Genomic DNA, 22500 nt, shown 5'->3' with positions numbered 1-22500 from the left:
AATACACCCTCCTTAAGAACATGATAAGAAGCACTGAAGGATAAAAGAGACAAAGGAAAGAAATTAACCAAGGATGATGAATATTAAAGGGTAATGTACAGAGGGAAGATTGAGGTAAAGGAAATATCATACTGTGTTATTTCTACTACTATTTTGATTGATACAGATGCAAAACAATTTCATAAACGAAGGTAAAAGAAAAATTAATATATTTTTAAAAGATGGAGGTAGAGAACACAGAACTGGTAAATTAAGAATATAGAAATAAATGGACAACTTGAAAAGACATTTTGACACTGACTCGCGGCTGTACGTCAGTCTGTCACTTCTAAAGACGTCAGTTTCACACACACACACACACACACACACACACACACACACACACACACACACACACACACACACAAAGGACACTGACAACAAACAGTGGCCTAAACGAGGCTTCACACACTGCAATACTACTCACCAATACCCCTCTCTCCCTGTGTCACTTAAACCGCAGACATGCATAAAAGGAGAAAAAAAAGGGCAGAATATAAATGGAAGAGAGATTTTAGACATTTCCACTGTCTCTGTTGCACTTTGGTACTTCATTCTGGCTACCGAAAAAAAATACTGTTTTTATTTTGCTGTGAGAAACCCCTATCGGCCAAAGAAGTAATGTCAACGGAAAGATGCAGTACTTTTTTAACTCTCCCTGGCTCGAATGACTCACTCTCCACTGAATAAAATCGTCTGGTATTGCCCGGAACAGAAGAGCAGAGTTGTCCCGACCATGAGTGGGTTAATGGTACCAGTACTATACTCCTTTTACTTTAACTTGGCCTAAAATTGCCATCTCTACATCTTGAATGAAGAGTTGTAACGGTAAACACTAGAATATAATGCTAGTCACGTAGTGCCATGGATACGATATAGAACTGCAGCAACCTCTTCTCCTGCCACTGAGCTACGTGAAATAAGCTCCAAAAGGACGAAAATTTGAGCCAAGTTAATGTGAAAAAACTATATCACTCTAGGACTCCCAAACTTACTCACACCAGAATAAACTTGCCTCGCGTTGTGTGGAAAGAATAAATTAATCTTGCCCCAATCATGAGTGTTATTTTCACCACCCTCCTCCCACGGGTGAAAATATTAATGTGTGGCAAAGTTCCTATTAGTATTTTGTAATAGCTGAATATAACATCGTCATTTGCATATAACTAAAACGTCCTCTGTTATAGATGACATTTTCAATAGCACTCGATTATTTATTTATTTTTTTCTTCTGCGTGGTTGCTAGATGAAAATTACAAATATTGATGAAGCGTACCCTTGACCTCCTACACACAAGCAGCAGCATGCACAGATCCATACTTATTCACTCACCCACACCTACACGCAAATCCCCCCCCAGCACCCCTATACCCACATCCCCCTCCACCCTCACACACACACACACACACACACACACACACACACATACCATACATATATAGGCCGAGTCAGTCTTGCGTCCCTAGTCCCCCTCGTAACTCTACATCAAATTACCAGGCCATACAAACAAATATATGTAGTGTGTTTAAAAGTTACCTGGAAAACAAAATGCCATGTTTTCCTTTCCGCGTCATTGTGTGTGTGTGTGTGTGTGTGTGTGTGTGTGTGTGTGTGTGTGTGTGTGTGTGTGTGTGTGTGTGTGTGTGCTCTTCTTTGTGATCGACACGGTGTTGGAAAGAACGCACAGAAAGTTTAAGTAGTTAATCTTCGACCTGATTCGCGACTCGTGTTCCCCAAGCATAAAAATCGAGTTACGCTCCTGAAAATTGAGGTCTGACCGAATTCTCTAGGCGAGGCGTTGCGAGCAGGGAGAGGGAGGGAGAGGAGGAGGGAGATAGAGATGGAAAGGGAGAGGGAGGGATGGGGAAGGGGGAATGAGGAGAGGGAGAGGAAGAAGGGGATGGTGGGGGAGAGAGAGGGGAGAAAGGGACAGAAGGTAGAGAGAGTAGAACAAGAAGGTAGAAGGAATGCGGGAAGGAGGCAGTAGATGGGAGATTAGAAGGTAGGGGAGGAAGAATGGGGTGAGGGAGGGTGGCAGGGGTAAGGAAAGGTGGGAGAAGAGCACGTAGTAGGAAAAGGGGAAGGAAAGATGCACAGAGAGAGGAGATGGAAAATGGGAGGGAAGTGGCTGGAGAGAAGGAAAGAGAATGGAGCAAGGAAATGGAGAGAAAGCGGCAAGAATACAAAGGATAGACGCAGATTGAAGAGGACAGAGGATGGAGGTGGTGAGGAGAGATTGTAGGAGAGGAGGGAAGGAGACACGGAGGGGCAGAGGAAGGTGGGAGGAAGCGAGAAGAAAACAGATGTGAAGAAAGGAGTACCGTAGGTAAAGAATAAACAGAAGCAAAGAAAAAGTAAAATGAAGTGAGGATAGAAAGTAGTGAGGACTGACGAAATAAGAAATGAAGAGTGACAGATTTAAGGAAGAAGAAACGGGACGAATAAAGGAAGTGAGGATTGGCGATAAGGGAGGAGGAAAATAAGCATAGATGAATTAAGAACAAGCAGAAGAAGTAGGAGAAGGAAAGAAGAACAGTAATGAGGAGTGCAAGTATTTGGGGAAGAGAACTCGAAGGCTACCTACATGAGCTTAAGACAGGAGGTAATGAGGCTTGAAGGAAAGGGAAATGAGTGGTGAAAGAGGGTAGGGGAGAGGAAAATAAGGGACAGAGGAAATGAGGAGAGGAAGTGATGAGGGACGACAAGATTAATCCTTTGACAGCCAGGTTTTATCTTGGTCAAAAAAATCAGATTATACTTCCCAGGCGTTGCGAAGAGAGATCCACAGTGAAAAACAGAGATAGGGCAGAAAGAAAGGTGAAAAACAGAGAGAAAGGTGAAATACAGAGAGGGATGGGAGTACAGAGAGGGGTGAAATACAGAGGGGTGAAAAAGAAAGGGGGTGAAATACAAAGAGGTAATATAAAACTAGGGTAAAAACAGTGAGAGAATTGAAAGACAGAGAGAGGAGTGAAGGACAGAGGAGAGTGAAAGACAGAAAGAAGTGAAGGACAGAGACAACAGAGACGAGTGAAAGACAGAGAGAGAATTGAAAAGCTGACAGAGGGGTGAAAAAAAAAAGACAATTGAAAACAGAGAGAAGGGTGATGAAAAACACGAGTTGAGTGAAAAGCAATTATAAGACTAGGAGACAGATATAGGAGTGAAAACTTGAGAAGTGTGAAGAACATAGGTGAGGAGAGGTGAAAAACGGACATGAAAAACAGTGAGTAAAGAAGAGGGATGAAAATAGAAGGGTAAAAATAAGACAAAAGGGAGAAAAAAAAGTGAGGTGTGAGAAACAGAGTGAAAAACAAAGGGTGAAAAACAGAGGCACGAGAGAGAGAGAGAGAGAGAGAGCAAGGATCAAAGCAGTGAGGGAGGGAGAGGGGCGAGAGAGAGTGCGTGTGTCCTACAGTTTGGAAGGGTGTGAAGGGAGGGGGTTAGAGAGGCAGATGGTGTGTGCATATGTATGAGTGTGTGTGTGTGTGTGTGTGTGTGTGTGTGTGTGTGTGTGTGTGTGTGTGTGTGTGTGAATAAATAAATCATGAGCGAACCAAGCGTAGGGGAAGCTAACAAGCGTAATCACCACAATGCATCTCCAGGGCCCAATTTAATTACCTTATTATGAGCATCCCTACCACCAAAACGGTCCCAGGCCTGTCATTCCATGCTCACTCACCCACCCTGACTCCCACCCTGCCTCCCTCCCTCCCTACGCTCCCTGTATGCTCCTGAATCTCTGGGACGTCCCTCTGAACCGCATTCCTGCCCTTATTAACCCCTTCACTCCGATGATGTATTTAATATTACAAACACCAGACGATTTTCTTTACTTTTGGGCAGGTTAATTTTGACAAGGGTTGACAAAGCATTCATTAACCCATTCAAGACGAGAGACATTTCCTAAGTTAATCAAAATCGTCTGAAGAAAGCACGAAAATGCCAAGGTACTACTTCATTGGAATAAAGGCGTTAATGATACGTATTCGTGGCGTTAGATAAGGGCTCTAACCATCCACTCACTCGATTTAGGACGGTCATCTACACTGAGTGACGGGACAGTTGGATTCATGAACGCTACGAAACAGTTAATTGGTTGAGTGATAATAAATGGACATCGAGGGGTCTGATGGGTTAAGCCGCTTCTGATGTGGTCCAGTGTCGTTGTTCATGGATATCTGGGGTATATGGGTAACCTAATGCAACTCAGGGATGTGTGACTGGACACCCTTGGCCCCAGCTCTCCTGACGGGGCATTACAAGGCTTTACGTTGGATGGACACTTCATATGTTACTTCATCTGTAATATTGTTGTTTGATTCTCCTGATTCTCCTATGTTCTTATTTTCTTAACTCTCTCACACTCGCAACTGTAAAAATTTCAGCTCTTCACACTCTTATACTTCCTAGCTCTCTCACACCGGTAGCCCTAATATTTCTAGCTCTCTCACACTTACCCTAATATCCTAGTTTTCTCACTCTCATACTTCTAATATTCCTAGCTCTCTCACACTCGTACCTCTCATATTCCTAGCTGTCTCACACGTGTACCTATAATATTCTTCACACTTGTACCTCTAATATTCCCAGCTCTCACACTCGTACCGCTAACATTCGCAGCTCTTCCACACTCGTCTCACACTTGTACCTCTAACATTCCTAGCTCTCTCACGCTCGAAACTCAGATATTCTCAGATTTCTCATACAGACCCTTGCTTCCCTCATGCCCAAGTCTTGATTTCACACACGCAAAGCAACCATCTTCTATATTGCCTTATGGATCATGTATACTCTCCTCTCTCTCTCTCTCTCTCTCTCTCTCTCTCTCTCTCGGCAAAAAGGTAGTGAGGACGGCAGTGACTCTTAGGGGTCTAAAAAGCCCGGTCTTCTCTACAACAACACCGACCCACGTAAACAGAGAGAGAGAGAGAGAGAGAGAGAGAGTGTGTGTGTGTGTGTGTGTGTGTGTGTGTGTGTGTGTGTGTGTGTGTGTGTGTGTGTCTAGTCATTTGATTTTCCTCCTTTATTCAGTGTTACAAGACACAGGTCAGAGATTTAGTTAACTGAGACACGTAATAATCTATAGTCCTTCCACACTAACCTGGCGGATATTTTCGATATTTTGCAGCTTATGAGTATTTTCCGTACAGTACCGTAGTGGCTATGGTAATTCTACGACTCTGCATAAATCATATAAAGCTTTTTCATGGTTAGCCCAATATTCTCTGCTTAATCTCTCTTTACATTTCAGAATCCGTAGGGGGAAGTGACAGTCTTAGGCCACGGCAATGAAAAATGGAGTTTCCTTTGGGTTTTTGCAATGAATATGGTTGTGTTTCGTTACCTAGAGACTTGCACAATTAAGACTGAAATTCTGAGGACTCGTGCAATAGTGTGACGGACTGTGACGCTTAGTTGTGTTATTGTTCAGTGTAATATACGTCTAAGTTATATTACTGTTCAGTGCAATATACGTCTAAGTTATATTATTGTTCAATGCAATATACGTCTAAGTTATATTATTGTTCAGTGCAATATACGTCTAAGTTATATTATTGTTCAGTGCAATATACGTCTAAGTTATATTATTGTTCAGTGCAATATACGTCTGTTATATTATTGTTCAGTGCAATATACGTCTAAGTTATATTATTGTTCAGTGCAATATACGTCTAAGTTATATTCTAGTTCAGTGCAATATAAGACTAGGGTGAGTGAAACTGATACGACAGCAATATGGTTTATGGAAATAGAGGGGATGTGTGTTCCGACTGCCGAGAGAGAGAGAGAGAGAGAGAGAGAGAGAGATGCATATTCGGTGGCTTTATAACACCAGTCCTTTATCATTTTCTTGTTATATGGGACGTTGATATTCTCCAGTTTATGTATCAGCTATATCGATATACAAAAAAATCCAAGCAACATGGAAGAGACTATAAAGATGTGAAATGTAAAATAAATCGCAAAGGATAAGGCACTATGAAACACCTTAATTACTGGAAATACAGACTCTATACTCTTATCACTTTAACTTGGCCTAAAATTGCTATCTCTCCATCTTGAATGCTCAGTCGTAACATTCGTTTAACACTAAAATATGCTAGTCACGAAGAAGTGTTATGGAAAGGATATAGCACTGTAGCATTACCTTATTCTATCGTCGAGCTACTTGAAATATGAAAGGGACGAAATTCTGGGCCAAGTGTGATGCTAGTCACGAAGAAGTGCTGTGAAAAGGATGTAGAGAAGTAGCATTATCTTGATCACTGAACTACTTAGAAAAGATCGAACTCATGTGTTGCAAGGACGGCTCAGTCGGCTGGTGTGGGCGTGGCTGGATTAGCAGGATGGAGAGTCATGGAGTGTGGATTTGCAGGATGGAGGTTCAATCTGTGTGGAATAGGTTCTCGTTTAGACCAAATAGAGTTGTTTGTGTTGGCGAGCTGCTTGTTCTTTGTGAGGGGGGAGAGGAATGGATGTGCATTTATTTGAGAGAGAGAGAGAGAGAGAGAGAATATGTGTGTGGAGTCTGCATACTTCACCTGGTTCCCAGAGATGCAGAAAAGTGAGAACACATGTAAGGTCATACTACTGCACCCACAAATAAATCGGGTGTGTGTGTGTGTGTGTGTGTGTGTGTGTGTGTGTGTGTGTGTGTGTGTGTGTGTGTGTGTGTGTGTGTGTGTGAAGACAGATGACAGCAATATACAAACAAGAAGAGCTGTGTGTGTTTGTTTGTTTTTTAATGTTTTTCACTGTTCACGACACTGAAACCATTGACTGCCTGTCCCCACCCCCTCTCAACGAAAAGAAAAAGGCGATTTATTCAAGGTTACTTTATTCAGCGAGGCCAGTATCTTTCCCTTCCCCCTGACCTCGTATCTCGTCCTCGACACCGCCATAAGTCCTGCTGGGGGCACGGACGCACGCTTGTCTCTATCTCCTGTCCTCGTTCTCGCCTTCGAAATCCCACAGAGCGAGGATATAGGAAAGCCGCAAAAAATCCCCCCTTCCTCGCTTGGTATTGATTCTTGTGTGGAAGAAGTCGTGTATCTGTCAGTCTATCTATTGCCTGCCGCCCAGTCCGAGAGTTCTATCTGTCTGTCTGTCTCTTGCTTTATGCCCAATCCCAGAGTTCACTCAAGATGGCCGTGACATAAACGCCTTCAAGCATCTCTTCCATAATGCATCACTGTTTCTTCCCACAAACCGTCCTCTCGTTTTCAGTTTAGTTACGGTAAATATCTATCTATCTATCTATCTTCATATGTCCATCTATCTACCTATCTTTATTTGTCTATCTATCTGTCTATATATCTATCAAATCCTGGAATTCATCCGGTGCCTGTGATAATGACACCTACATAAGTCTTTCACATTTTACACTTCCCTCTTCAGCTACCACAAGCACCACTTTCTCAATATTCCTCCACTCTCCTCAAGTTGTCCTCCACTTAATACTTCCTCGAGTGCGTCTCCACTTAATCCTTTCTCAAATACTCCTCCACTTAATCCATTCCACATATTCCTCTGATTATCCTTCCACCTCTTCTTCTGTCTCCTGGTTATACTGTACAATTTATAATTTTTTTCTTATTCTTTTTTACCAACCACTTTCAATCCGTCCCTTTGTCCAGCGTGCCTCACAAGATATTCGTCTTAACCATTTCCGTGATCCACCTAACAACCACTCCTACTTCCCAGATCCATCTAACAACCCAACTATTTGCCGGATCCGCCTAACAACCCCCTCCACTTCCCAGATCCACCTATGTGCTCCATCACGCCGCACCGTCATGCGTTATACTCCGTCATGAGGACTTTGCCCGTGCCTCGTCTCAGCTTCGGGGAACCAGCGGGAGGGGACATGAGCGTCATTGATTGGCTGGTAGACTTAGGGGGAATTGGTTATTAAGCTGATGAAACCTACATGAGATGGGAGGCTCGTGCGGCAACGGAGGAGGACGAGGCAATTACAAGCTACCATTAATCTGACTTTTACCAATACCATACTTGGGATCTTGTACTCGTGAAACTGGCCAAGGACAGAGTCTTTGATGGGTGAGGGAGAGTCTTTTGATGGGGAAGAGTCTTCTGGTGGGTGGGAAGGTCAGGTGGAAGGGAGGGGGTGAGTAATTTGACGAATGGGGGAAGAGTCACTTAGTGGATAAGGAAAGCCTTTGGTGGGAAGGGGAGAGTCATTTTCGGGGTAGCGGGGAGCCTTCCTGCTTTTCAGTCCTTCTCTTTACCTCATGGACAAGTTACCTAGTTACAGCCTACCCTCTAACAGTCAGCTTCGAGAGGGCGAACAGGTATGTTGCTGATTGCCTTCTCCCTAATTTCCTCTGTACTCAAGAACCACATTATTTTTCTCAGAGTGCTTGTGCTACTTACTACGCGGTACACTTTTAATCGAAACTGTAAGAAAGAAAAGAAGTTGCATCTAAGAATCCCATTTTTTTTATACAGCCAAGAGCGTCTACAACTGACAGCATTATTACAAGAAAGTTACGGTATCCTTCCCTGAAACTGCATTTACGAAACATTGCTGTCCTGATTATTGTCAACCTTTTTTTCGGATGATTTACGTGGCCTGCTGTGCTGAGGATGGAGGATCGATTACAAGAGAGAAAGAGAATGACAGAGGTGGTGGATGGGAGACAGGAAGATAGGTAAAGAGAGAGGGTGTGAGAATAAAAGAGTGACACTAAAGGGTGACGGAAGAATGGAGAGGAGTGAGTGAAGGAGGTGAAAGAGAGAGTGAGGTAAAGGAGGAGTGGTATGTATGAAGCGGGACAGGTAGGAGAGAGGGTGGAGGTGAAGAAGGGGTGGAAATGGGGTGAGAAGTTAAAGCCGAAATCAGACGGGGGTGACAGGAAGGGGGAAAAAGATAGGGTAAAGAGTAAGAGGTGGTAGATGAAGGAAAGAGGAAGAGAAGGGATGGGTAGAGTAAGAGGGGAGACATAGGGGTAAAGAGGAAGATTAGAGGAACGAGGTGAAGAGGAGGGGGGATGAGGTAAAGGTGGAAATATGGAACGAGCTAGTAAAGGAAGAGGTGTGGGATAAAAAAAAAAAGAGGAATAAGAGAAGGATGAGGTACTGAGGAAGAGGAGAGGGATGAGGTAAAGAGGAAGACGAGCGGGATGACGTAAAGAGGAAGCTATAATGAATAAAGGAGAAGTGGGATAAGGTAAAGAGGAAGAGGTGAAAGATGAAGTAAAGAGGAAGAGGTTAGGGATGAGGTAAAGAGGAAGAGGTGAAGGGTAAGATAGCACAAGCAAAAGGAAAAGAGAGAGAGAGAAAAAAAACAGAGGTAAGAGATGATACAGCGAAGAGAGAGAGAGAAAAAAAGTGAACACTGAGAAAAAAAAGTGGAGGGGAAGTGAACGAGGAATGGGGTTAAGGGGATCCAGAAAAGTGGAATACGAACAGTGGAGGCGGGTGGAGGAGTGAGTGAGGCTGGGGCAGGGAGTGGAGAACAGAGGGAAGGGGGGGAACGGGGAGGGGGGATGAGGAAGGCGACGGGTGAAGAAGAGATGGAGAGGACGAGAAGGGTTGTGATAAGGGTGGAGAGGAAGGGTTGATAGGATGGGAGGAGGGCGGGTAAAGGGTAATGGAGAGGGGGTAAAGTAAAGGGAGAGGACAGGGGAAGTGGACAGTGTGTAGAGGCTGGGCAGGAATGAAGGGGAGAGGAGGATGGAAAAATAAAATGCGAAATGGGGAGAGAGAGACAATGGGGAAAGGGTGGAGAGGACGGAGAGGAGGAGGGTAAAGTGAAAGGACAAGAGATGGTGATAGGAGAGGTATAAGGGTTAGAAGGAGGGGGAAGAGGCTGGGAAAAAAACTGGAGAGTAGGGGAAGGCTGAAAAAGAGAGGGGGGATGGAAAGGAAGTGGAGAGGGGAGGCAGACTGAGCTAGGGGTGGAGACAAAGGGGAAGAGGAAGAAAAGGGAGACAGGGGAAGGGTAGGGAGAGAAGGGGAAGGAAGGGGGAAAGGAAAAGGAAGGGGGAAGGGACGTAGAGATTAAGCAGGGGGGGGGCGGAAGGAAGCTGGAACAAGAGAGATAAAAGAGGACAGCGTAGAGAGAAAGAGAGAGAGAGAGAGAGAGAGAGTGTATGTGATAGCCTAGAGAGAAAGAAAATCAAGAGAGAGAGAGAACCAGGCAAGTCCACCAGCAGCAAAACATAAGCCAGAGAGAGTCGACCAAAGAACAGAGACACACCCACAGCCCATCCCTCCCCTTCCCCGTCCACCTTCCGCCCACCCCATCCCTCCCCTTCCCTGTCCACCCTCCGCCCTCCCCATCCCTTAGGCCCTCTACTCGTCTCGCCTGTCTTCCTTCGCCTCTTCTGTCCACGCCATCTCTCTTCAACGTCCTCTGTCTATCTCTTCTGTCCTCCTCTGCTTCCTCTGTCCTCCTCGTTGCTAATCATGGCCCTCTGCCCGTCTCCTCTGTCCTCCTCTACCTCGTTAATGGGATCATGGCCAAAGTTTAATTAGCTGGGGGGGAGGGTAGTGATTCAGCGCTGGTCTTGATACCTTCCTTAAGGCGAGGTCTTCTGAGTTTTATTCTTGCTGCCTCCAAACGATAGGAAGACTTCTTATAAGGAAGACAGTAGTAGTAGTAGTAGTAGTGGTAATAGTAGTAGCAGTAGTAGTAGTGGTAATAGTAGTAGCAGTAGTAGTAGTAGAAGTAGAAGTAGTAGTAGTAGTAGTAGAAGTAGTAGTGGTCGTGGTGGTAGCTGTAGTAGCTGCAACCCTGGGCTTATCTGAACGTGAACCCAGTGGCCTGCAGGCTGAAGCTGCCTTCCCCCTGCGGTCCACCATCCTCCTTCGGGGGTATAGGGAGAGAGGTTAGGGACGTTTGTATAACCAGACAGCTCCATCATCCAGTTATATCAGTGCCACCACATGAAGGCGCCCCTCTTTGGCACCAAGGAAGACGTTAATGAAAAAAAAAAAACTCCCATAAACAGAAAAAAAAAAATCGTTTGGAGATGGTAAGAGTTAAAGAAAAAAAAGTCATTGAGCTGAAGGGATTAGGGCCTCCGGATTGTCTGGGTCAATCAGAATTTCTTCTTCTTCATCTTTATTATTATTATTATTATTATTATTATTATTATTATTTTTATTATCATTATTATTATTATTATCTTTATTATTATTATTATTATTATTATTATTATTATTATTGTTGTTACTATTTATTATTTTATTATTATTATTATTATTATTATTATTATTATTATTATTCCTACAAAAGGGTTGTGGATGAAGGAGCAGTCATTATTTAACTCCTAATTTATTCAGTTTTAATTTTTCTGTGTCTTCTGAATTATATATCAGTCTATCATATACTTTACTAATCTGTTACTGGTGTGTGTGTGTGTGTGTGTGTGTGTGTGTGTGTGTGTGTGTGTGTGTGTGTGTGTGTGTGTGTGTGTGTGTTTATTCTGAGCTAATGAAAGCGTCTGCAGAGAGCAAGAACAGTTTATAAGAAGACCTCATCCTATTGAAAATTATTAAGTCTCTGTATTTCTTATTAATAATCCATATATGTAGAGCTGGCCATCTATCTGTCTGAGTAATTTCCTGTCTTTATATATCTATCGGCCTATATATCTATCTATCTATCTATCTGCCTATCTATTTCATTCTTACGTGACAACACATCTTACATTTATCTTTGTTAATTAATGCCTCTCTCTCTCTCTCTCTCTCTCTCTCTCTCTCTCTCTCTCTCTCTCTCTCATCAAGGGTGGCCGCGAATAAAGGGCTTCCAAGGAAACCCCCTCTCATCTCACCTCCGCTCCTTCATTAACCCCTTCACCCCCAGGACGTGTCTCGTATGTCTTCTCGATACCTCCAGACGATTTTTCTCAGCTAAGGAGACAGACGATTTTACTCAGCTAAGGAGACGGACGATTTTACTCAACTAGGGAGAGACAGACGATTTTACTCAGCTAAGGAGAGACTGACGATTTTACTCAGCTATGGAGACAGCCGATTTTACTCAGCTAAGGTGAGACACACGATTTTACTCAGCTAAGGAGAGACACGATTTTACTCAGCAAAGGAGAGACAGACGATTTTACTCAGCTAAGGAGACGGACGATTTTACTCAGCTAAGGAGAGACGGACGATTTTTACTCAGCTAAGGAAAGACTGACGATTTTACTCAGCTAAAGAGAGACGGACGATTTTACTCAGCTAAGGAGACTGAAGGAGTTATGTGACACAGACGAGGCCAGTAAGGTGTAATAAGCAAAATAAATCGCTTGGGAAAAGGTGTCAGGGAACTTCCTTAACCAACGACGCATTTTTTAGTCCTTTCACTTTAACTTGGCCCAGATTTTCGTCCCTCTTGCAGCTTACTTCATGGAGATCAGGAGCTGAAAATAGGTCAGTACTTTGGCTCTACTCCTTTTTCTAGAGCACTTCTTCGTGATTAGCATAATATTCGAGTGTTAATCTACTCTTACAACGCGACATTCAAGATGGAGAGGTGGCAAGGAACGGTTTTGCGGGCTCCTGGCCTTTGGTTCCTTCTTTCTTGCATTAAAAAAATAAATATAAAAAAACGTACAGGTACTCTTTGCTACTGCCAGACGATTTAGCTCAACTTAGGATAAGACGATTTAGCTCAACTTAGGAAGGATTTAATTTTTTTCATTTATTTTTATTTTTTTGTAGCGAAAATGGGTTACTGAAGGCTGTACCTAACCCCTTCAGTTCGAAAAGCCTCTTCCAAACTGAATGAAAGCGTCGAGACAGCAAAGACAGCTAAAAAGACGTCATTGGACCGAACGGGTTAAAAGGCACGAAATAGGGCGGTGAGAACGATTTTAAGGACAAGGAATTGGGTTTGAGTGATTTAAAGGGCGGGGAATAGGGGGTGAGGACGATTTAAAGGGCAGGGAATTGGGGGTGAGGACGATTTAAAGGGCAGGGAATTGGGGGTGAGGACGATTTAAAGGGCAGGGAATTGGGGGTAAGGACGATTTAAAGGGTAGGGAACTGGGGGTGAAGACGATTTAAAGGGCAGGGAATTGGGGGTGAGGACGATTTAAAGGGCAGGGAATTGGGGGTGAGGACGATTTAAAGGGCAGGGAATTGGGGGTGAGGACGATTTAAAGGGCAGAGAATTGGGGGTGAGGACGAGAGGATCATTTAAAGGGCAGGGAACTGGAGGATAAGAATTAATTAAAGGGCAAGGGATTGGGGATGAGAATGATATAAAGGGCAGGAAACGGGGTGAGAATAATTTAAAGGGCAGGGAATTGGAGGATGAGAACGATTTAAAGGTAAGGAACTGGAGGCTAAGAATTAATTTAAGGGCAAGGAATTGGGGCTGAGAACGATTTAAAGGGCAGGGAACTGGAGGCTAAGAATTAATTAAAGGGCAGGGAATTGGGGGCTAAGAATGATTTAAAGGGCAAGGAATTGAGGGTGAGAAAGATTTAAAGGATAGGTAATTGGGGGTGAGAATGATTTAAAGGGCAGGGAATAGGGGGTGAGGACGATTTAAAGGGCAGGGAACTGGAGGGGTGAGAATGATTTAAAGGGCAGGGATTGGGTTTGAGAATGATTTAAAGGGCAGGTAATAGGGGGTGAGAACTATTTAAAGGGCAGGGAACTGGGGGTGGGGGTGAGAATGATTTAAAGGGCAAGGAATTGGGGATGAGAATGAATTAAAGGGCAGGGAATAGGAGACTGGGAATGATTTAAAGGGCAAGGTACGGGAATTAAATCAACTGAAAGGGATGAGCATGGGCTGAAAATCCCTAAGCGGAAGGGGAAGGGAGGGAAATGAATCCAAGGTTCTCTCTCTCTCTCTCTCTCTCTCTCACCCACACCCACCAACCCACCCACCCACACACACACACACACACACACACACGCACATTACAGTGTACCGACTTCACTTACTAAAAACACCCCTTCCCAACACATACTTCGCTAGCATGGGAACTGCTTAATTCTGGCTACAAATACTCTTGGGGGTAGCTTCGGTCCTACTGTTAACTTCACATCATAGACTTAAAGAGTCACATACAGTTCCAGTCAAAGTTACATCAGAAAGTCAACGAAAAAACACAACACACAGAACACAGCCCACAACCCCAACACATTCTCGCATTTCTTAGCCTAACAGCACTTTAGGAACACACGTAAATCAAACTAAGGGCATAAATTAGTGGCCAAAGGAGAGCCACCCCGGAATACTCGAGTTTGCCCTCCACATCCAAAGAAAACCTTCCCTAGCGGTGACAGAGGACGCGAAAAAAAGAATCTTATTCCAGTAAATCATAGAAGACGAATGACTGTTGAGAGGCAACTAAAGAATTTCTGCCGTCTGCTTTCCTTTGTTTTTTTCCATTAATTTACCAGTCTTTTCATTCATGGGAGCTTTGGAAAATGAACTTAAATTAATGACAAACGGATGAACTTTGAAGAGAAAAGCACAAAGTAACATTAATTTGTTGACCCTAACTGACGACCAAATTAATCTCATTCTCATATCGTTCTGTTGTTAGAAAGCCTTTATATAGTTAAACTAACGAACACACACACACACACACACACACACACACACACATCAGTATTTACACAGTAGTTCCGTCGTGTTGTAAGAGAAGTAAGCTGCTTAAGACGATGCAGGAGAAGCATAAATCCACGAGAGAGAGAGAGAGAGAGAGAGAGAGAGAGAGAGAGAGAGAGAGAGAGAGAGAGAGAGAATTCTGAAGGCTGAAATTTACTCAAACCTTTTCCCCCCTGTCCTCCATCATAAAAGGGAAAATAATTCTATTTTGCTGGGAATAAGTAGAGGGAAATTGGTATATATTTTAATAATCTAAGCATAAGGAAAAAAAAATGGGAGAAATGGAGTTCCCCTGAGCTAAGCCCTGTATTGGACTATATAGCCCCGCTAGGGTTACAGGAGCGAGCTACCACTCCCAGCACGGCAGCCCGGGCGAGGCTCGAACTCGCAATCCCCCGATTACGAGTCCAGCGCTAAGCATAAGGAAAGCACTTTAATAATCTAAGCATAAGGAAAGCACATTCTCTCTCTCTCTCTCTCTCTCTCTCTCTCTCTCTCTCGTACGTACCCAATCATCAATACGTATACTTATTTGTAAACAGATTGCTTTTTTACCACTTTCTAGGGAGAGAGAAAAAAAAACAGGAATTGGGGTTCATCGTTTTCTTCTTTACAATCAATGAAAATGGGATGAACTCTACCAATTTATCAACAAGAATCTGTAGAACACAAATTTACCTTTTTCCTCCTTTTTAGAGATTTTTCAACCTGATTACCAACAGGACAAAATATATATACTTCCAGACTATGCTTTAAGGCAGTTCATTATAAGGAAAAGCTATCAGTTTTTCTACGCCTCTCAACACGTGCAAATACGAGAGACGAATAACATCAATTAAGGGAAAATGTACCTTTACCGTCACATCAGTAGGAAATTCAGGACAAACAAGTCTCCATCATGGAAAAACAGGAAAAAAGTAGGCCATCTTCTCATCATATAAAAATTGGCATGCTAATCATACTACTTTTCATTTCCTCAATAGGGATTAAGGGGAATGGCACTCAAACACCTTAGCATCATCGGGAAGAATTATACAGTAAAGGATGAAGAGGTATAGCATTTTCAATCTTTAATAAGCAGGGAAATATACAACACACATAATAAAGAGGTATATCACTTTTCCACGTTGTCATACACTGGGAAATACAGTATACAGGATGAAGATTATACACATAAAAATATACAGTATAGAGGATGAACAGTAATATTAATTCCATCATCATGTAACGAAATAAAACACAGTATACATAAAAATGCGTACTTACCATTATGAGACATCCCCGCTGACGAACAAGCAAATCCTAGATCCTGACTACACAGACAGCGTCACCAGGAAGGCATCTAAGGGTGGAGAGGTGATGGAGTGGGGTGTATACTAGAAAAGGGGAGTGAAGGGGGAGAAATGTAGAGGGGAGATATATGAAAGGGAGGGTTTAGAGGGGAAGAAAGGAAGGAACCGGGAAGAATACAATGGTGTGTGTGTGTGTGTGTGTGTGTGTGTGTGTGTGTGTGTGTGAGAGAGAGAGAGAGAGAGAGAGAGAGAGAGAGAGAGAGAGAGAGGCAGTTTGTAAGAAAAGGAATTACAAAAATGTTTAAAAGGAGGCAGATGTTCTAAGGAAGAAAAAACCTTGAATAAAGAGGAAAATGTATAAATAAAAAAAGAGGAAAATATATACAGTATACATCAATATGTTCAATAAAGATCTGTACATTAGAGAGTGTGTATAAATATAGAAAGAAAAGTGGGAACAGGAAACGGGAAACATGGAAGGAAAATATGTAGTAAAGAGGAGTATTTACAATGGGGAAAAAAAAGATGTAAAATGAGGAAAATCTGAAAAAGGACAATTGTGTAAGAAAGGGAAATACTAGGAATGAGAAGTGTCCGGGAAGTGGTATGACTGAACTAAAGACGGAGCACTAACGGGAAGCGTGAGGAGGCACATAACACGGCTCAGGCAAGAGTGTGTCGCTTCCACAGAAAAACCCATAGCTAAAATTTTGTTCCTGGGTCATTCGTTTTGGGTTTTCTTTTCCAAATTTCTTTCAATTAAAAAAAAAGAAAAAAAAGCGGTGATTCGAATTACCGCACTTGGGTACATCGTAAACACACAACACCTCACCTGCTGACCCAAAGGATTTTTTTCTTCCTTTTTTTTTGGCCAATGACTCACCAGGCAGCGTGTGTGTTTTCAAGTTTGTGCTCAGATTTCAGATATAACTGAGCATTTTTTTTTTTTTTTTTAGCAAGAGAAAGCGGTCTTGAGCCAAAATTATACCTTGGATTTGTTTTTGCCAGAATTTAGATATACATAACAAAAAACAAAAGAATAAGGACCAATCAGAGGCCAAGATACTACTCACCGACACGCCCCCTCAGCTCCAGCAGCCAATCACAGCGGTTTGCATTACTCACCAAGATAGCCTGGCAGGAGAACAAGCCAATCAGGTTTCCTACTTTTGCCCCGGGATTTTTACTTGCTACGTTTAGAAGTTAGCCAATTGAGGTGCCTAGTTAATGAGCCGATTACCCCACAAAAGGGAAAAAGGGACAAGAGGCAATTCAAAGTGCAAGGGTGACAAAAGGAAAACTATATTCATGAAAAGCACATCAACTCGAAGAACCCAAGTGATTATCAGGCTCTCGAATAAAAGGTTGCGGGTCTGGGGAACGAAACTAAAATCTAGCCAATGAGACAGGCCAGGGAAATATGATGATGTTTATGTTACTCGACAAGCACCGTACTAGCAGAGGGATGAGATGTAAATAATAATAACAACAACAACAGCAAAAAACAAGACGATTGGTGGTTCGGATGACACAGCCAGCCAATCACGAGGGACGCTACTTACAGCGATGGCCTCGGCGTGGGTGACTGAGGAGAAGTTGGTCTGATTGGCGGCCAGGAGGAGGTCCCCAGGTCGCAACCCCGCACGCCAAGCTGGTCCGCCTTGCTCCACACGCGACACGTACACTCCTATACCTGAGGGGAGAAGGAGGGATTGCGAGGAGCGATGGCAAAGACAAACTAAGATCCCAAAGTTCGATTACTACTTCACTGCGTCAACTTTCGTATGTTATGTCCGTCACTTTCCTCTGGCGTCTGACATTACGTCAAAGAGAAAAATCTGTGAACAAAGAAACACAAGCCAAAGTTCCAAAGCTCGCCTACTTTTCCACTACGTCTGCTTTCACACTTGGTGCATGTCCATCACTTCTCTCCATGAAACATACCAAAAGGGAAAATATTCAAAGAAACATATCAGGCTCAGTTTGTGGGTATTAGCCAGCAGAGACTTGTAAGAAGTACAGAGGGTGAAAAACAGTTAATGGACTTTTGCAGAAAGTATAAAAATGGTAAAAACAAATGAAGATGATGATGTGTACTGTTTAGAAGAAACAGGTAAGACAGTGGTATTACAATGCCTTCAAATCCACTAAGTGAAATCTGGCAGGCTGTGGCCGTAGAGTTTATATGTTATTTTTTCTCTCCCGGCGGGCTTCACTTCACGAAAGAGACCAAATTGCCCACGCCGAGGACATCAGTCGGAAGCAAACGCGCAGTATCTCCCACTAGAGCGCCAGTGGTTGTGTATGCAAGGTTTCGTCAAAACACATCTATCAAGTTTTGAAGTTTTAATACATACAAACTTACTGTACAGATGATGAGGAAGTGGGATATTCTTAGCATGTTGCTTACGACTACCACTTCTACTACTACTGCTACTACTACTCTCTCTCTCTCTCTCTCTCTCTCTCTCTCTCTCTCTCTCAAGTAACGCTGCCACCACGACTTCTTCCTCTCTTGACACCCATTCTCTTCCGAAGTTCATTTCCATGTATATTAACCCGAGGCAACTCTGTCACCTCCTTCAGCGTTGACGAAGTTCCTTGTGCAGAGAATGAGGAAGAGGGGAAATTACAGAGAGAGAGAGAGAGAGAGAGAGAGAGAGAGAGAGAGAGACAAAATGGGAAGGGGATGAGAGAAACTGCAAGGTCGGGGGAATATCAGTTCACTTAATCACTGCAGTAACTCACAGGCAAGCCATTCGGGCCATAGTGCATGCAATAGAGGGAATATATGGAAAATTGCAGAGGTGGGCTGCCATACGTAATCTTATTGGCTGCTGGTCATGGATGCAGATGTAAAAGTGAGAGTAACAGAAGACTGGAGAGAGAGAGAGAGAGAGAGAGAGAGAGAGAGAGAGAGAGAGAGAGAGAGAGAGAGAGAGAGAAAGAGAGAGAGAGATGGGGTGATATATAACTGAAAAAAGGACAAGAGCAGAGTCAGCCAGAAGGGAGAGAAAGAGGGGAAGATGGTCGATAGGAACAGGTCTGCAGTGAGGTAGGGGTGACTGGTGTGATGCTCTGCTTTTTCTCTTCCTCATTTTTAGCAGGTCTCTCATAGACCCCACTGCAGCCCATTTTCCTCCTTTCCCATTTCCCCTCACAGCACGGCGAAGAATGGAAAAGGGAGAGAGAGGAGGGAGGGAGATAAAGGGAGAGATACGCGGAGGAAAGACGGGGTTGCTGGAAATGAATCGGGTTAAAAGAGGAAGTAGTGCGTCTGATAAAGGCGGTGGTAGCGGTGTATGGCTGTGATAAATGGTAGTGGAGGGGGAGACTTTAAGCTGTTTTCTCGTTGCCACAGAAGCCTTTGTAACGTAGCGATAAAAAATAAGTCACATAACTAAATGGGTTAAGTAGTCACTCTCGAAAGACTCTGTGACCTTCAATTTTTACACAATCACCTTACCTAAAACCATTAACCACTCCATTAAATAACTCCATACCCTTAACACTGGCTCCCCCTTCCCCCACGTCCACCCGGGAAAGTCTGATCTCCTCTTAAAGGGACTAAATCACTCCCTAAAATGACCTCATCTTCTCCTAAATGACCATAACCCCTAAACTCACTCAACCCTGTGCCAAGAATTGCTATCCCTGGCGTAGACCCTCTATATCTGGTACTGACACTTCTCCTATACTCATTACCGACTCACAACCTCTCCCCTAACCCGCCTGACTCACACACACAATCTACCGACTCACACATCAACCCATCCACTGCCTCACACACTATAACACCCACCGACTCACCCCCTCCCACCCACTAACTCACACACCCCTATACACTGACTCACCCCCCCCCACCCACCGACTCACACACCCCCACCCACCAACTCACACACCCTCCCACCCACCGACTCACACATCAACGCACCTTTCGACTAACACAACCACCCACCTACTGACTCACAAACAACGCACCCACCGACTCACACTCACCGATTAATTCACGCACCCCTTCCCCTACTGACACAGACCCACCGACTAACATACTCACATTCTGCTCCACTGTTACACCCATCCACCTCCCAAGTGACCTACCCACGTACCGTAGTTAATGGTGATGGAGTAGGTAGCAGTGATGGACTTTGTAGTGGTGATGGAGTAGGCAGTAAAGTGGGTTGTGGTGTGTTGTGGTGATGGTAGGGGTGCGGTAGGGTACGTTGGCTAGTTATTAATATTCTACGGCTTATTTTATCATGCCTCCAGAGTCACCATAAAATTTTACGCATATTCCCCTTTCTTCTCCCTGACCTTTTTTTCGTTCCATTCAGAAGCTAAAATCTTCGTATCTGCCTCTCTCTCTCTCTCTCTCTCTCTCTCTCTCTCTCTCTCTCTCTCTCTCTCTCAACAGGCTGTTAATTACCTCTTACAGCCATCGCCTTTCTCCATCAGTTAGGCACAAAAAACACAAGAGGTGCATAAAAACGGGGAAAAAATATCCACCCCGCTCCAATCACTTCCCTAACTTGGGGAAAACTCGCATTTGTCCCCCAAACTTTCTCCCCCAGATGAGGTCAAAGAAAACGCACCTCTTCGCCGCGACTTCAGGGGAAACTCCAGTATTTTCTTTTCACTCCCTTCTGCTGGCGCTGCGTCGTTTAAAGGCGTTTGTAGTCGGGAATGGGAGTACGATTTGGGGATTTTGGCCAGAGAAGTTAACATTTTTGCGTTCTTGTTCGTACAGTTGTTGATATTTATGGGTCTTCTGGGATTTTAAAAAGTTTTCTGGTGATCTCTTTCGACTGTAGCATTTAGTCTCGTTGCAGGTTTATTTGTTTTTTCAGACTTACTAGTTAATTCCAGTCATTCTCTATGCTTTTGAATTTAAACCTTTATTCAAGTCTTGTCCACGAATCAGCTATTACTATTATTTTCCGTGATATCAGCAAACCCTTTTCCATCTACCAAACTTTGCGTCTCTCTTCTTCCAAGTTTGTAGTTTTTCGTCTGTGTTATCCCTGGTGTTCTTTTTAGTAACTCTTTATCACTTCATCAAATTCATACTCTCTTGGCCCTCCTAACGCGATCCTGCCCTCTCTAAAATTTCTCTCTGTTTCAGACACATGCACATCACACGTTCGTTAACTCTCACCTCCCACACCCTTTATCCTTTTACCTTTCGTTAGCCAAATTACTATACTCTTTTTACTCTAACTTGATCAGAAATTGCCTTCTCTAAAGCTTGAATGTTGGGTTGTAAAAATGAACTAACGACAGACTATGATGCTAGTCACAAATAAGCGCTATGGAAAGGATGTAGAGATGCAGCATTGTCGTCTTCCACCGCTGAGCTACAGGAAATAATATGCAAAAGGACGAAAATCAAGGCCTCTCTTTTTCCTTGGCATCCCACTCACTTAATCCCTCTACCATCCCTGCCTTTCCTATCTCAGCCACCCACTCCTTCCTCCCTTCCCTCCCCTTCACACCCCACTCCCTTACTTTTCCCTCCTTCCCTCCCTTCACATCTCCACCCCTCACTCTCCCTTCCCTTTCCTTCCTATTCCAAACCATCCACTCATTCCCACCACCCCACCTTCCTTCCTTCCTTTTCCTTCCTGTTCCAAACCATCCACTCACTCCTACCCTCCCTCACACCCACCCCTCCTCCATTCCCACACCCATCCACTCCCTCCTCCCTCCCATACACTCCCATTCTTCCCCATCATATCAATTTACTAAACCACCGCAATCTCCAAATTTCCAAATAGGGGGGTGAGTCTCGGTCGTCTTTATAATAACTTCCATCCATTTTGAGATTATATTTCCTTTGATATGACCCTTTCTGGATATTAAACTTTTCCTGATGTACGACTTTCCTAAGACTTTATTTTCATCGTTGTTCATTTATTATCGAGTCATATTTTCAGCTAAAACTATTATTTCCCTTTTTTCCCATATGTCATACTGCTGAAAGGTATATTCCTCATTTCCTTAACTCAATTACGAATTATTTTTCCTAGGGTGAATAACACCAACTGATGATAGCAAAAAAAAAAAAAAAAAAACTTATACTGGAAGGATCAATATTACATTTATAGCACCTTTTCGAAGAGACGGCTTTAACAGGTATAAAAAAAAAAAAAAAAAAAAGACCCAGATATTAAAAAAACTAAGGGATCATGGCGCTGAGAGAAAAGATGATGTATTTTCCTGTTTTATTTATTTATTTCTTTTTTTTACTGGCAGTTCCAAAGCCTCTAATTTACCTCCAACATCAAGCAAATTTCAAGGATTACACTGCCACCTCAAGAATGTATTTTTGCGAGTTCACAAAATCACTGTCTCATTTCCACTTCTTATCATAATTATTCCGTGCGACTTCGTTTGCCTTCAAAGGATATGTCAATATTAAACTGTAGCACACCCATTAATGACAGTTTTCTTTTTACTGTCTCGTATCTTTATCTGTCTATTTATTTCTCTATCTTCCACACAGCCGTTTATCTGTCTGGCTGTCTGTCTCATTCTTTGTCTTTGTCTGTCTGTCTCTCTCTCTCT

At 43.3% G+C, this 22500-nt stretch overlaps 1 protein-coding gene across 1 annotated transcript in view; it reads right to left on the bottom strand.

Annotated features, from left to right (window-relative positions):
• Nucleotides 1-22500, bottom strand: part of dysc (whirlin protein dyschronic) — a 229908-nt gene that overhangs the window by 195368 nt on the left and 12040 nt on the right. The window contains exon 3 of the mRNA XM_080284054.1: nucleotides 17499-17629. Within this exon, the coding sequence (XP_080140180.1) occupies nucleotides 17499-17629 (131 nt within the window). The remainder of the gene's footprint in view (nucleotides 1-17498; nucleotides 17630-22500) is intronic.

The sequence above is a fragment of the Coenobita brevimanus genome, chromosome 100 (genome assembly GCF_032717465.1).
Source record: "Coenobita brevimanus isolate Jiangsu-jjx chromosome 100, ASM3271746v2, whole genome shotgun sequence".
NCBI classification, from domain to species: Eukaryota; Metazoa; Arthropoda; class Malacostraca; order Decapoda; family Coenobitidae; genus Coenobita; species Coenobita brevimanus.
This window is presented reverse-complemented; position numbering and strand designations above follow the sequence as displayed.